Below are 16,621 nucleotides of genomic sequence, written 5' to 3' on the forward strand. Positions count from 1 at the left end.
CTCCCCAGTGCCACCCTAGAAAACTCAACGGTGAAGTTCATATAGCTTCCAAACATCTAGAGGGTGCAGGGCACACCCACAGGTTTATTTCTTTCTCTTTTCTTTTCTTTTTTTTTTTTTTAAAGATTTATTTCTCTCCTGAGTTTGGAATCAAACTGCTCAGTACCCAGAAACCTTCGGTTAGAACACTGCTGCAGTCAGAATGTTGCCCAAGATTTTAGGGAAAGAGACAAAACAATAGGGAACAAAGAGAAAAGGAACAAGGAAAAGCCCTACTTAAAGTTTCACTAGTTTTCCAAGTTCATACCTTTGCAGCCAGCCGACACTCCATCACCCTGATGTTGAAATGCGAAGTTGCTGCCTTATTCATTTCCACACAACTGTTGGCAATCACAAACACTGCTCTGCTTGGGAGTTTCACATCAGTTGCCCTCAGAGGACTAAATTCTATCAACTTGGCCTATTGGAGAAAAAAAGATAGGTGAGATGAAATGGATTAGAATTCAGAAAATGTTTAATCATTTGTGCACTTACTTATCTTAATAAAATGTTCCCCCTGAAATGCATTCACTCATTTAAATATTATTTATTGAATTCCAGGCACTGTACTAGGCACTGGAGATACAAGAGTGAACAAGACACTGTCCCTGCCCTCAGACAGCTTACACTCTAGTGGGAAAGGCAGTCAAGTCATCTAATACATTACCAGGTTGTGTTACAATGATAGCAAAGCACAGAGCACTATGCAGACACACAGCTGTAGCACCTCATCAGACAAAGCCTAGTGCAGCCTCCTCTGAATAAAAGACAAATCTAAACTAAGTCTTAAAGGATGAGTAAGAGTAGGGCAGACAGAGGGGTTCTTTACCCAAAGAGGATGTCAAGAAGAGGGAGAGAAAGTGCAAGTTCCGAGGTTAAAAAACAACATGAGGTGTTCAGTAGAGTTTGGACTACTGAAATTTAGCTGGAGCTTAGCATTTGAGGGGTGAGGAGTGGGGGGAGGGTAGGATGGAGGGGTAAAGTCAGGGTCAGATTGTGAGGTGCTCTGCAAGCACAACGCATCTGGGCTTTGTTTAGACTCTCTAGCTAACTTATATCAGCATCAGGTCTCTTGCCATCACTCCTGCTTGTCAGGTCTCATCCAAAACACCCAGAGTATTTTCTTAGCATTAAACCAAAGTTCCTCATGCCTCATGTCTTTGGCTTAGGGGAATCAACAACAAATAATCTTAATAAGAAGAAATCCAGGTATTCTTGGAAAATAGCCAAGCCTGTAGGAAAACCAAGAAGAGATTGTAAAGAAATGTCTGTTTCTATTTTGGAAATGAGATGTTTACGGCAACTAGGAGAACCTCTGCTCTGCCCACGGGAGTTGATAGCCAAGGGGAAGCAGTACTGGCAAAGGAATTCATTCCTGGCTTCCTGTCGACATTCTTTCCCCCACCACTAAAGCCCCAAAAATGTTGACAAAGAAAAATGATACCAAAGGGTAAATTATAACAAGAGGGGTTGTGAATATATGTGGTAAGAGGATGAACATTTGAGTTTAAAACCAACAAGAGATTATGAAAATGCCATGAGATGAAATGATTTGAGATAGGACCAGGAAAGGAGGTCCCAATGACTAGGGAGTTGAGAAATCTCATCCTAACAATGAATTAGAAGAAAAAGAAAACCTCAGGCACAAGAGAAAAACAGACTCAAGGTATGATTCTGGAAGCTTAAGGGAGAGGTGATCAACAAGAAATAGAGTAGGTGAACTGGTGATAGCCTTGAATTACAAAGCAGTTGAGAAATACTGTCCTACCATAGAGCCTAATGGAATCAGCTGCCCAGAAACAAACACAATGAGGATCTCAAAGCCTTCCTCTCTATGTGGACTTTCCCTAGTTGATATTTCCAAATAGCTCAATGCCACCTACAGTTCCTTCTTCTGCAAGAAACGATATGGACTGGTCCATCCCGCCTCCTTCTGTGCCAATGTAACGCTCGCTCTTGGCGCAGATTTCTGCAAGTTCCACCTGGAAAAGTAAAAATTGATTTGCACCGTGAGTACGGTCATAATCTATTGCTCATTCATTTCCTACTCCAGACATGACAGATGGCTTTGAATTCCAGGGCCAAATCTGATCAATTGATAGTAGCTGCCTGCAGCTCTGGGTCAACAAGAACTCCAAGGCCATTGAGCTCAACAGGAAAACATACCAAGATCAGTTGATGTCTGCTACGGGATGGAATAAGATATAGACTGTGCATGCCACCTACAGCCTCGACCCTCAGTATCCACAGGGGGTTTGTTCCAGGACCCCACAGGATACCAAAATCCATGGATGCTCAAGTTCCTTAAATAAAATGGCGAAGTACTTGCATAAAACCTATGTACATCCTTTCTTGTACTTTAGATCATCTCTAGGTACTTATGATACCTAATACTATGTAAATGTACGTAGCTAGCTGTAAATACAATGTGAATGCTATATAAATAGTTGCCGGTATGTGGCAAACTCAAGTTTTGTTTTTAGAACTTTCTGGAAACTTTTTTTGGAATATTTTTGATCCACAGTTGGTTGAATCTTCAGTTGCAGAACCCAAAGATATAAGGAAGGCTGGCTGTATTTGCTGTCCTCTAAAAGATTCCACAGAGCCAAGTTTCTCCCATCTCTCTGTGTGCTCCATCCCTCTCTAGAATGGCATCACCAAAAATCTCACATGGGCACTCATTCATTTCTGCCTCAGCTTTGTCTCCCAACAGTGGACTATTTCACAATTTCCCCACAGCCAAAGTGGGGTCATCCAACCTTATTTTCCTGTCCAAAAGTAATGCTGTCTCTGTGGCATTTCCATTAAATGTAAAAATCAGAATTAGAGTCATCTCATCAGACACATCTTCCTCCAGTCAAGATGAAGAGACCGAATACACGAACACTTTTGTTTGTTTGTTTTGTTTTATTTTTGTTTTCGTTTTAATTGAAGTATAGCCAATTTACAACATTGTATCAATTTCTGGTGTACAGCATAAAGTTTCAGTCATACATATACACATACATCTTCCTTTTCATATTCTTTTTCATTATAGGTTACTACAAGATATTAAATATGGTTCCTTGTGCTATACAATAGAAACTTCTTGTTTATCTACTTTATATGTAGTAGTTAGTACCTGCAAATCCCAATCTACCTCAAACACATTTCTAATCCAAACTGAAAATGTCAAAATATCTGTTTAAGAAGTTTCAGTGGATTCCTATTGATTAATGAAATAAGCTCAAATTCCTCAACCTGTTATTTCAAAGCCTTCCAGCATGCACAACCAATCTGCATATGAAATTGTATTATCTTCTACTCTTCCAATTATATGTGTCTCCATGACCCCCTCACACATTTATGTAACCTGGTATTATTTCCTCTCTTCTCTCATATAAATTCTATTGCCATTCGATATCCAGCTTATTGGCTGCCTGTTATGGGCACGTCACTGGTGGCCACTCAAATCTTCCACCATAGAGTCTTCTTCAAAGACTTTTCCCACTATGGCATTCTGTTTCTCTAAACTCTTATAACAGTTAGAGCTAGTATCATCCATTTACTCACTCTACTATTCATTCATTCTTTCTTTTTTTTTTTCTTTTTTTCTAAGCCTTGCTTCAAGCCTTTATTTCTCACTTGTTTTACTGGAAGCTCTTCCTAGAGCGATCATTCAGAAGCACTGATATAATCATCTCTTGCCTTTTTGGTTGCCAGTGCCTAGATGAGCATATTCTCAGCATGGTCCGCAACACTCTAATGACTTATCCCTTGCTCACATCTCCAGCCTGCTCTCCCACCATGAACCCCATAAACCCTAGGCTAAGAGCACTAAAAATGCTGTTCTTCATCACCTCCAGGCTCTCTCATCTCTTAGTGCCTGTAAAAGTGTGATTCTCTGCCCTCCTCACTCAGTAGTCCTCTCTCCAGCATCCTCCACTAGTCATGAGGATCAACTCAAGCATCACCTCTCCCTGGAGTCACACCAACACCCAAATGCACACACACCACGTCATCCCTCCTCTGCACTCCCTGGACAGAACTCTACGCTCATTGACCAAACAGTGCTTAAAGTGTGGGTTTCCTTGTGTCTTTAACCACCAGTCTGTGAGAACCCATGCAGGGCCCAGACCAGACCCACTTAACTGAAGTGACTGAATCACACAGTGTTTACTATCATTCTTCAAGTGTCACATTTCAGTCACATCTATTTACCCCAGAAAACTGTCAGTCCTGTGAGAGACAGATAAAGAAGGTGCTTCTTTTGTGTCCCCTACCTCACACAATGCCGAGCACAGAGTAAATACTCAGTCTGCGCTTGCTGCTTTCACTTTCTGAGAACAGCTGCCCAAGCATCATCTGACAGATTCTGTAAGTGTCATATTCCTTGTTGGATTCACTAACATTAACTTTGCCTCGTGACATGAGGCACTTTGACATAAGGGGCATCGTGCATGGCCTGCTGAACACGCCAGTGCCAGAGACCTTCCCTAACAGGCACATTAAAAATAAATTAGTAAGCAGAAGGTCAAAACACTTGGATTTTAAAACGTAAAGAAACAAGATACCCAGGTGAGGAATGCCGTGTGGAAGGAGGAGACCTATATTCCCAAACAACCGTGACCAAGTGCTAATGTGAACAGTCCCCTCCCCGCAACAGCAGGAACAGTCATATGTACACGCTCCATACCAGGCAGAGTCTCCTTTAGGCCTCCAAACAGCCCTCTGCTTATCCTCGTTATACCGATGAGGACAACGGGACTTGGAGACGCACAGCAGAAAGTGGAGGAGCCAGGATTTGAACCTCACCTGCCTGCCTCCAAAGCCTGTGTCTTTTCACACCGGACTCTATTAATAATCTCCCCATATCCCCCGACCTTCCCCGGACAAATGGAGATAACATAATCTATTATACACTACCTCAGAGATGTGAAATGACAAATGAGAGCACCAAAATTGAAGCATTCGCTCTCTAAAGAGGAAAGAAACTAAAGCAGCAAGAAGTAGATGCTTACTATATTTCAAAGTCTCTGACTGTATGGCAACAACTGTATACTTTAACAAGAATATGATGTTCACTTTTCTAGACTATCTCGACAAAATTCAGAGGACTCCAGGGGATCCCAGCATCCCAGTGTCAAAGGCGGTGGACATCCCTACACTTCACTGCTGTCTCTGATGCTGAGTTCTGACAGATGGATCTCATTACTGAACAGACTACATCCAGGAGTTCTAAATATGAGGAAACAAAAAGAAAATGAAGATAAGAAAGTTGAAAGAAAGGATGACTCATTTTACAGTCCCCCAGAAGACATGAGGAATTCAGTAGTAAATACAGAGGAAAGAAAAAGTACCAGAAGTTTTCAAATCTTGCTTAAAGCCCCAACTCTCCTGCCAACTAGCTACGTGACCTTAGACAGACTGCTTAATTTTTCTGAGTTTCCATTTCTTCATCTATAACAATAACAGTTTTCACAGTTGGGATTTATTGACCACCTACTATGTGCCAGGTACTGTTGTTATTGTTTTACATGAATTAATCATTTACTTCTCGTGTAAGACCGTGTAAGATAGGTATCTCCTCCTCATTTTATAGATCAGGAAACTGAGTGGGTTTATTAGCTGAAACTAGGCTAGTAATTACCAAAGCTGAAATTCAAACTCAACTTCTCTAACCCCAGAGCACATACTCTTATCACCATGCTATATCACCTCCCACCCACAATATCGGAAAAAATACCTACCTCCCTGGCTATGGGATTATTGTGATTGTCCAATGAGTTAGATCAAAACATCCCCAAAACTCTAAAGAAGTAAACACCTTTTAATTTGATTATTTTTATGAAATGAATAAAGAATCATTTGATTTACACGAGAAAGTAGCTAAATCTCAAGCCAAATGTTAAAACAGGTATAATTATTCTGGAATTCAGGACCATTTTTTAAACTGTTCAGGGAAAGAGAGAACTTAAAAGATTCTGGATGCTCGAGAATCAATTCAGCAATAAGGAGTAGTGGAGCTTGAGACAAACAGGAGAGTGTGTGTTCCATTTAGAACATTTCAGTCTAAACTTTGGGGGTGGGCGGAGAGGGGAATCCCTGCCTGCCAAACAAAACATGCTTGTAGTATAAACTTGAACGGCAGGCCCACAAGTTGGCTCTCCCAGTGGCCCTAACCCTTCACCCACATGCTAAAAGCAAAAAGGTCAAATCCTAAATGGTTATTAGATGAGATGAAACTAGAAACAAGTTTTTCTAAGCCTCAAATCCTGTGTTTAAGGAAAAACGTGCATGCTTCTGACAATAAAGCAAAACTCAGAACTAGGCCCAGAACCTTAGCCGGAAATGGTATACCCTCAACTCGGAGAACCAATAATGGAGGGACCTGAGCAGCAGGGGAGGTAAGTGGGGGCCGAGAATGCCTGTCATTCTAGGTGATGTGAGGGAGCAGGTACATCCGAGCCTGCCTCTCCCTTTCTGTCTTTGAGGACACTGGAAATAGAATCAGAAAATGTCCTCCCAGAGTTGTAGTCAGGCAGAGTGACTTGCAATGACACTAAATACTTCATATACACTTGAATTATATAAAATATCAACAGATTTCATGAGAATAAGAAGGACATATTAACAAAAGTATATGGAAAGAAGCCTACTGGAAGTTAACTTCAAGAACAGACAGAATCAAATTCGAGGACCCAATTCTATTTAGCAAAGGACAAAGTCATCTTTTGCCCTGATGCCTGAGGGATTCTGAGGCTCACCCACTTCTGTTCCCCACCCCACAAACACACACAAACACACACACACACAACCTGAGAACCCTCAGGCAAGAACAGCAAAACTCTAACCCAAAAGGAATTCATTCCCCCTCCACCAATGTATTTTCTTCTGCTCCTACTCCTGAGCGCTTCCAGAACCCCAGGTGCCTCCAAATTACTAGTCACTTATGGCATTTAGCTCTATCCTTTCCTGCAAAATACTAATGTCTGAGAACCATTAGGGAAGACAATTTGACTACATGAAAAACTTTTCCAAAGTTTGTAGCCAATAAACTAGTTTCTATTTTCACTCCTGCCCTCTGCACAGTTAGGAGAAACCTGGCATTATTTATAGATCTTCTTTTAAAGCTACTGAAGATAGTTGATGAGGCTAATTTAGCCCTTTGTGTGGTTCTGTTCTTGAAGCAGCCTGGGAGAGAACCGAAAGTTACTTGGGCTCCCAAATCAAACAGCTTACCCATCTGCTAGCCAGTGGGGCTCCAGTAAGAGCAGAAACAACAGGGTTAGGTTTAACAGTCACTGAGAAGGGCTAAAGTCTCATGAATGCTTTGCCTAGCTAAACCTGGATACGTATCAAAACAATCATAATAATACAAAAAGAGTTCAAGATATTAATACCATAAACTTTATCTCTGTTTTATAGTTTTACTAATGCTACTGTTAGAAGTAGAATAATTACATAGACAAAATGTTCACATTTTCCTATGGGAAGCCTTGCTGTTGAGAACACAGACCCTCAACCAAGACAGCATTATCCAGCTACTGTCGGCCACTCTGAGTGCAAGCTGAAAGAAAGGAAGGAAATGAACAGCCCCCCATTCATTCATTCAACAGTCATTTAAATATTAGTGTCCTACAGATAAGTGCACAGGTCAGTCAGCGTCCTCCCTCAAGGAGCTCACAATATTGACATTGTCATCAGGTGAACAAGAAAGGAAAGTGTAAAACCAGCGTGCCAGACAACGACTTGTCCCCTAGATTTGCTGTCCACCCACCTCCATCCTACCATCTCCCGGAAGGCTGCCCAGCATGAACTACATCAAGAGGCTCCTGTGTCCTCTGCTCCCCACCAGGTTCTTCCAACAGAAGACTCTGGCAGGAAATGGAGAATGGTGGGGGAGGGAGTGAGGTCACCCTGCCGAGGTCACTTTCGGACCCAAGGGCAGTAACAACTCAGCTACAACTAGTCCTAGCTTTCCCCTATACCTCCACCTTTATAAATAATCCCTGTGAAATAAACTGCCCGTGATTACTGAGTGTGCCGTTGCATTTCTATTATGACCCTGATTGATGCATCTAGATAAGGTGCCAATGCTAATGGCTCCCCTGACGTTTTTTTATCGCAAATATCTTCTCAACTTTCTCCCCCTGCAATCCTTCTCCACCCTAATTTTCGAACTGCCTGGGTTCTTACCTCGGGCTATTTTCAAATTCTTCTCCAAACTGGCAAGCCTATCAGTTAGACCCCAGCCAAGTAAGAGAAACTTCATGAAATAACACTTAGGTAAGTCTAAAAGAGGCTAATATAGACTTGCTTTGTTTTGTAAGATGGTTGGTGACCAAGCTCTAACTTGCAGACACTTTGGAGTGTTCTAAGGAAAAAAAAAAAAAAGTAGGCTTGCTTTAATTAGAAAAAGAAGAAGGAGGCTATTATTTCTTTTTCACATCTCTAACTCAAAGAGATTAGTAACTTTCACATTTTTCACTTCAAGAAAAGTTGCCTGAGGACAATGACAGCCAGTTCCCAAATGAGCACAGCAGATGCAACCGACTCTGATGGTTCAGGCTGAAAAGTTCCAGTAAATAATGCAGGAAAGGAAAAAGGAGGAGTTCAAATATTTACAGGATGAGGAACTACAAAGAAACAACATTGAAGAGGATTCTCAAAACCAAATCTGAAAAACCTGCGAAAATCTAGAACCATCAAAGGGTATGCACTCACAAGGGTATATCACTCAAAAAAGAACAAAAGTGGACGCCTTAATCCAGGTACATTAAAGAGAACACAGTCTAATGAATCCAGAGAAGGCTAGTTGTTGGGAGACATGGCTCTAAAAATTTTGGGGTGCTTAGTGAGCACAGTCTTCCAGTCGTCTCTCCCCAAACTCTAAAGAGAGAGACAAAAAAAGACGACTTCTCTAACCTAACTGACCTGCAGTCTGAGCCATGGAGGGACCCAGATTCTGAGAGGAGGCCTTCAACAAGGCAGGAACACCGTGTTTTATGTGTAACAGTTTTAGGTTCCAGGCTCATGGGAAATATGAGAAAGTGTCTATGATAGATTTTCTCCAGACCTCAACCATTACTATCTATATTGGATGAGGAAGAACCTTCTTAGGTGCGTGATAACACACAACCTTTGATATTTCTCCAATAATGATCCTGGATGTGCAGATGTGTGTGATAAGACTATTAAAATGCTAACATGAATCCAACAGGTAATAACGAGATACAAAGGGAGGAAAGAGTGGTACCCTCTGGGCTACGCTAAGTGAGGGCCTCAGACACAACAGTGGTATCATGTGGGGACCAATGAGACGTGCAGACTCAGGTCCCACACCAGACCAGCTGAATCAGAATCTGCAGCTTAAAAGGAGCCCCAGGTGATATGTACGCATATTAAATTTGAAAGCACTCCTTTAAATAATTTCCTATACTGGGGCTTTCTTAATAAATTAAGCAAAAAGGAAAGAATCAGGAGACGAAAGGGAAGGAAGCTAACGAATGTCAAATATCTTCTAAAGCCAGACACTATGCAGGATATTTCACACGTGCTGCCATCTTTAGTCTCAAAACCACCCTGTAATGTCAGAATTATAATTGCTACTTCATAGAGAAGGAAACTGAAGCTCAAAAAGTTTAACAAATTAACCTAAGCTAAGAATCAAAGCCTGCTAGGTCTGGCTCCAAAGTCCACCAGGCCACCTTGTCCCCCTGCCTTGGAAAATGGAGGCTGTGCCCAGACACTAGGCCCTGGTAAGAAGATGGAGCAAAATTTGTGCATACCCCAACTGAATATCCCTTCTGTTAGAATGAACAATGGATTTGGCCATGGGTTCCGTCAGATAAACTACATAGGCACAACCTAAAAGATGAGAGTTATGTTTTATTCAATGGACTTTGCGAGGATTCAAGCATGGGAGGTGGCCTCTCAGATGGCTCTAAGAGCCTGCTCCAAAGAGGCAGGGGAGGAGCCAGGTTATATAGGAGTTTTGCCACAAAACTCCAGATAGCTTGAACATCAAAAGATTACTGTTAAAGAAAACCAGATACCTCAAGTTAAGGAACTTAGCGCTTATTCTGTGTATGGGAAGGTGCAAAAGCCTGGGCTCACTTAAATCTTTGATATGTACCTAGCTGTCTAGGGCCAGTATCCTGAGTTCCCTCAGGAGGCACCTATGGGGGTGGCTACAGAGGCCGGGCTGCCTGCTTGTCCACATCCTGAGTTCCCTCCCCTCACTGCTGGGGTAGGGGGGCGGTAGCAGCTGATGACTTGATGGCCACAGCATCCTTTGTTTACTGATATAGCTGGCAATATTTTTCATTCACAGCCCCTAGGGTTCAGATATTTCTGAGTCATCACAATTTTCCTCCATTTTATCCCCAGGTTAAAAAGAAAAAAGTTCACCTTGCTGGATGGTTTGTGGCTTGTGGGGCTTTGCTATTGTCCCTCTCCAGAAGCAATCCCACACAACTTCCTCCCAGATAGCCACAACTCAGAGTGATCTTCATATGAGGCTGACATCTTGATATGATTTTTGCAGCCTGATAATAATAATAGCAGCTAACACATTGAGTCACGCACTGTTCTAAGCACTTTCCATGAACTACCAAATTTCAAATCCATGAGGGAAGCTTTTATTAATAAATGCATTTTATAACGAAGAAAAGGAAGCTCAGCGAAGTTAAGTAAATTGCCCGAGATTATTCAGCTAGTAAGTGGCAGTCAAGATTTAAACTCAGAGTCTTGACTTTTTGCTTTTGACTACCATACTATTCTTTATTGCTAAGGGGAGTGGAGTTTTAAGGGTGAGCCAGGAATCCAAAATTCAGAAGCCCCCAACAGCCTTCCGTGCATACTTTTATCTCTCACTAGTACAATTAATTCAATCCTTTTCATTGTTTAAATTCAAAAAGAAAGAAAGAAACAAACAAACATATACCAAGGTAACTAATATTAGGAAGGGGGGAGGGGGAGGAGGCAAGACAGAATTGGCAAAAAACAAAAAAAGTTGTTGTGGGAAGACAGCAGGAGGCAGCAGCCTGGCCAGATTGATGGAAGCAGACAAGAATATGACCCAAGTTGCTGCTACTAAATAGCAAGGCGGCCTCCAAACGCCTGTGGTAAAGGCTGGTGTCACTTGCTTGGCTGGCAGATTGTTTATTTTGGCTCTGACCTTTGAAGAGCATTAAATAACGATGATCATATTGGATGGGCAGCAGGCCTGCGATCTCCGTGGTCTGGCAAGTGTAACGGGAACTGCGCGTCCCTGCCCGCGGTCTGAGGGACGCTCCCACTCCCTGGGGAGGGTGGTTCATGCAGAGCTTTGAGCAGCACTGCCCTGTCCCACCGTTAAGGTCCAAACTGCAGGAAATCGGATTGTAAGCCTATCTGTACTCTCCAGGAGAAGGTAAAGACTGGAGGCAGGGGGTGCATGATGACAGTTGTTAAAATTAACACCTGTTAATTCTCCTAATGTGACTCCAACTGGATAGAAATGGACACAAACCAAAGAGAAAAAAAATAACTCCCATGAATCATCACCTAAACCGACCAAATCCATAACACGGCAGACACGTTTGCCTGGGAGAAAGGATTCTAGGTGTACAATATTCAGTTCACAAAGACTTTAACATGAAGTGGGAAGGATCTTTAGGATCAGGAAATGGTGAAGAGTGTTGAAAGAGCTGTTACAAGGGAAGTTTGAGCTGTGCTCAGATGTTATGCCAAGAGCATCTACTGAAGGTCATTGTTAGAAGTGGTCACGTGAACATCATTTTTGCTTTTTTTCTCAGACTGTTGGAGAGGTCATTTTCATTATGCTTTGTGTGTGCTAAAGAATCCACGTGAGAAACACTTTTTAAGAATTGAGTACCCTTAGAGAAAACACTGCCTTCTCTAAAGAACTGGAATGGTTTTTCTATTCGGATCACAAGACCTATATAAATTACTATGTTTCCCCTTTTACCTTGGCTTCCAGTAATCTCAATAAACAAAGTTCAACAAAACAATTACATTAAGTAATTAACAGCTGGTATGTTTTCATTCTTCTTTCCTTTCCCTTGTTTTTTTTTTTATTTCTAAGTTGTTAACCTTACTGAATAAATATTATTAGTCATATAATTCTTAGAATTTTTTTCAAAACAAAGTAAATGGGCACTGGGTACAAGGAAAAGAAAAAGTTCAGACATAACAGGGGTCAGGTAGACAGTCATGTTAAGCAGAGCAGTGATAAGTAAGAGTACATTCTAAGAAGGGGAAGTCAGAACGGCAAGGAGGTCCAACTATTTTCCAGAAGGAACATGTGAAAGAACAGTGGATGTGTGAGGAGCCAGGAGACCTTCCTAAACTTTGAAAGGCTTTAATATCAAAGGAAGGAGAAAATTGGGGATTTGGATAGAAAGGGTAGGTTGTGATTAAATATAAGAAAAATCTTTCCAATGACTAAAATGGTCCAAGAATGAAAAGGGCTAATTTGTGAAGCAGTGAGATCACTGGTGATATTCAGAGGCTAGAAAACTGTCACCTGTGAATACTAAAGAGTGGAATTTTGCTTGAGTTGGGCGGTGACTGGAATAAATAGCACATAGGGAGAGGGTCCCTGAGATCTGGGGTTCAGACATAGGAATCTCGTACCTTCAACTGCTGGGGAAACTAGAGATTTCCTCGTCTTTCTCAAGACTGTAAATATCACAAATGTTGTGTTCAACAAAAGATGAAGATGAAAATAGAAGCCCTAGAGATACTCTGCTTCAAAACATACTTTCAAGGAAAGAGAAGATTCCCTGCCCTTTGTGGGGTGGGAGAGGAAGTAAAAAGAGAATTTCATGAAACAGTAAGGAATATCCATTGTGTCCTATCTCCTGAAATGTGGATTCTCAGGCACATCTCTAGTCCCCATCCATCATCTTCATGAGGCCCCTTCAGGCACGCACTCCCTGGGGGCTACCACAACATCCTACATCCACCCTCCATGCAATCTACCAGGTCGCCCTCTACACTGCACAACAGATCCTATGTAAGGACAGCTAGGGACAGATTCCTATGGTTTCTCATATAGCATTTTTCATACAGCATTCATATAGCACACCTTTCAGAGCTCGATACCACACGCTGTAGAAGAACCAAATGTAGTGCCAAGACCCAATATCTGATTTCATGAATGGATGATCTTATTACAAATCAAGAGTTTAATCCACAAGGCAGAAAAATTGACCAAGAAAAAGTGTCCTTTAGAAAATAAATGTCTGATTGCAATCTCTTTCTATAGATTTTCATTCCTTATTAAGTACCTACATGTAGTCATTCCTGACACTCCCCAAAATTATAACTGTCATGAATACCGTGTTCAACAAAAGATGAAGACGAAAATAGAAACAAACACTCCCCTGGGTGTAAATACAGAAATGCCAGACAATGGTTTAGCAAAATATTGGCAGAAAGTTTCAAAGGAAGGGCAAATAATTTCAAAAGGAACAGGAACTAACCTAGACCAGGAGATGCACCCAATTGGTAAGGTAATTTGTTACGAAACACGTCCACTTTACACACTGCCAAAACATGGAACAAGAGACACTGACACTGTCTAAAGGGAGGGGGTGGTAGGAGAGAAGGAGAGAAACATATGATGATCGTTTTCAAGAGATACCAGCAAGGATGGTCCCTGGCTGCTCTGTAAGGTGGACAATGGACTCTGTTCTATTGGGCCAAACAGCAGCCTCCAACACTGGCTGCGGACCTGACCACTGGTGCCGTGGATGGCAGCTCTGCTCACTTTCCCTCTCCACTTCATGAGCCTTTCCTTCCCTTCCTCTGGGAGGATATATTACTTATTTCTACTGCTGAAGTTTTAGCTCTTCATTCGGAAATACTCTATGCTTATGTCAACATATGACACAGTTACTTTAAAAAAATGTCACTTTTGCCTGACACCTCCAATTCAGCTTTCATATCTCCACTTACCCCGCGAGGTCTTCCCAAAACTACCCCTCCCCATATAAATTGGGTTCTTGCTGTTTTCTTTCTCATGGTCTATTTCCTTTATAGCCTCTGTCGCAATCTGTGTATAGACATTTGTGTATGTTGCTTTAGTATTGGTCTCTCCCATTTGTCTAAGCTCCATGAGGGGAGGGGGCATGTGTCTGTTCACCTCTGTATCTCCAGTATCTATCTTATTTGATGAAAATGAATGTTGAATGAATAAATGAACAAATAAACAAATGATGTCAACTCCTCTTTCCCCTACTAAACCACCATATTCAAAGACAAAAGTCTGCACCTAATCCATGAACAGGTACCAAATAAAAACCCTGGAACTGCTCTGTCACTACTCAGTCACATCATGACACTGGCACATCGAGAAGAGTGAAGGATCACTTTCTCCCATTTGCTTCACTTAGGGTTCATTCTTCCTTACACTTCCGTGTGTTATCATTATTGAAGGGATCGGTGTTTCCCCATCTTGGACTGAGACCCTGGGACAGAAGACCTTTACTCCTTTACTTTGCACCTGTACCTCTCCTGCAGACTAGTTTTGAGATCATAATTTTAGTAAAACTGTTAGAGCAATGTTTTCAAACAAGTGGTAGCAGCGCATCCGCTAATTATGAAATCAATTTCGTGGTTCAAAATATGCCTTTTAAATAGAAGGTAAGAAAATGGAATGAAAGGTAATGGAATGAAAAGCATTCCAAGCAGAAACTTATTGTGAAACTATGCAGACTGTGTTTGTCCGTCTGTATTATATATTACACTGCAATGTAACACATGCTTTACATGAGTCATCATCCAAATTTTTGAGAAACTTTGACTTAGAGTAATTAACTGACAGTAGGGGACATCTACAGGTAGGTAATTTATAAGTCACTGCTTATTTATGAATCCAGCTTTCCTCCTTTTATTAAATATTAACAAGTTGCCTACAATCTGCATAGAAATCTGATTCCTAACACTTTCAACCTGAAACTATGTTGGGATTTTCCAATCTTTTCTAGTGAGGCTAAAAAATCTAACCTATCAGAGACAGGCCAAAACAGCCATGTCTTCAGTTACAGGACTATCTGAAGGCCCTCGCCTCCAGTGGGTTCTGCCCAGCTCCTCTTTACTCCCTCTCTGCCAGAAAAAGCCCTATTCAATTTCCCCCTATCTAGTAAATGGATCCACTTTTTCTTTCTAGCCACCCGTTGCAGCCCCTCCAACTCTGAATGAATTTAATTTCACTCTCAGGTCTCCTCTCCCTACCCCTAACTTATCCTTTATGATATAATAAAAAATAAATATTTGATTTTTGTCCTGGTTCCTAGAGCACAGCACGTAAAGCCCGTGGAATCTCTGGAGTGATAAGAGTGTCTTTTGTACACGTGTGAGATGACTGGTGGCCAGGGTCTCCCAGATAGCTTCAGGATGGGGGCTGGTCCCCAGGAAGACCAAGGCATGGATTAGAGTGTTAAGACTTTCCCTGGGGAGGGGAGAAGGGCTAGCACTGAATCAACCATCAACTGCCTGTGATTTAATCAACAATGCCTATGTAATGGGGCCTCCATAAAAACCCCTCAATGACTGGGTTTGAAGACCTTTGGGTTGGTGAACACATCAAGGTGCTGGCAGGTGGCACACATGAAGAAGGTACAGAAGATCTGTGTGCCTCCCTCACCCAGTACCTTCTATGCATCTCTTCCATTTGGCTGTTCCTGAATTGTGCTGTTTATTATAAACCAGTAATAGTAAGTAAAGAGCTTTCCTGAGTTCTGTGAGTCATTCTAGCAAATGACTGAAACTGAGGAGGGAGTTGTGGGAACCCCCAACTTTATAGCTGGTAGGTCAGAAGTACAGGTGACAACCTGGGACTTGCAACTGGCATCTGAAGTGGAAGCAGTTTTGTGGGACTGAGTCCTTAACTTGTAGCATGTGACACTAACTCCAGGGAGTGTGAGAACTGAATTGAATGGGCTGTAGGACACCCAGTTGGTATCTGGAGAGTTAGAGAATCAGTTGGTGTCAGAAAAAACCCACACATTTGGGTCAGAAGTGTTATAAAAATGTTATAAAAATAGTTCATATCCCTCCTCCTCCAAGGTCCCAGCCACTGCTCTCAGGCCCCTGAAGTTACTTCATTATTTCTAAAACTGACTAAAATGGGTCCCTAGGAGATGTATATCCTGTGACTCCCTCCTTATCTCTGCTGTTTTCTGGGAACACTGCCCTTTCCCCTCATTCTCATTCCCCCCACCCAACTAGCCCAAGTTTACAGCAGTGTAGATCTTGAATGCATCCCATTTCTTATCCACCTACACAAACACCCAACCCAACCACCGCCACAGTTCGTAGATCCAGAGGTGGGTACCGTACTGAAGACAAACTAACCAGATTCCTTCTAGGGTCCCTTCTCCAAAGGAATCTTCCCAATAAGGAAAGAATGAGTCAGCGGTGGAGGGTGGGGAGAGTATCTGGATCTGTTCATATGATCTTAGAAGCTGTCAGCAGTCATGGTTTTTACCATGGGGACCAGAGAGGTAGAGGAAGCTGGTCTGAAGATAGAGAAGAATGAAACAGACAAGCAACAAGAGAGCAAGGCAAGTGACAGAGGCAGCCCTAACAA

General features: G+C 42.0%; 1 protein-coding gene across 6 annotated transcripts in view; it reads right to left on the reverse strand.

Moving 5' to 3' along the window:
- GALK2 (galactokinase 2) overlaps positions 1–16,621 on the reverse strand; it is a 106,431-nt gene that overhangs the window by 34,844 nt on the left and 54,966 nt on the right. For 5 of the 6 annotated variants that reach the window (XM_006192326.3, XM_006192327.3, XM_032481221.1 and 2 more), the window contains 2 exons: positions 1,923–2,021; positions 308–460 (listed from right to left, as the gene is read on the reverse strand). In XM_006192326.3, the coding sequence (XP_006192388.1) occupies positions 308–460; positions 1,923–2,021 (252 nt within the window). The remainder of the gene's footprint in view (positions 1–307; positions 461–1,922; positions 2,022–16,621) is intronic. The other variant, XM_032481218.1, reaches the window with a different exon arrangement.

This window comes from Camelus ferus, chromosome 6, assembly GCF_009834535.1.
Source record: "Camelus ferus isolate YT-003-E chromosome 6, BCGSAC_Cfer_1.0, whole genome shotgun sequence".
Lineage (NCBI taxonomy): Eukaryota > Metazoa > Chordata > Mammalia > Artiodactyla > Camelidae > Camelus > Camelus ferus.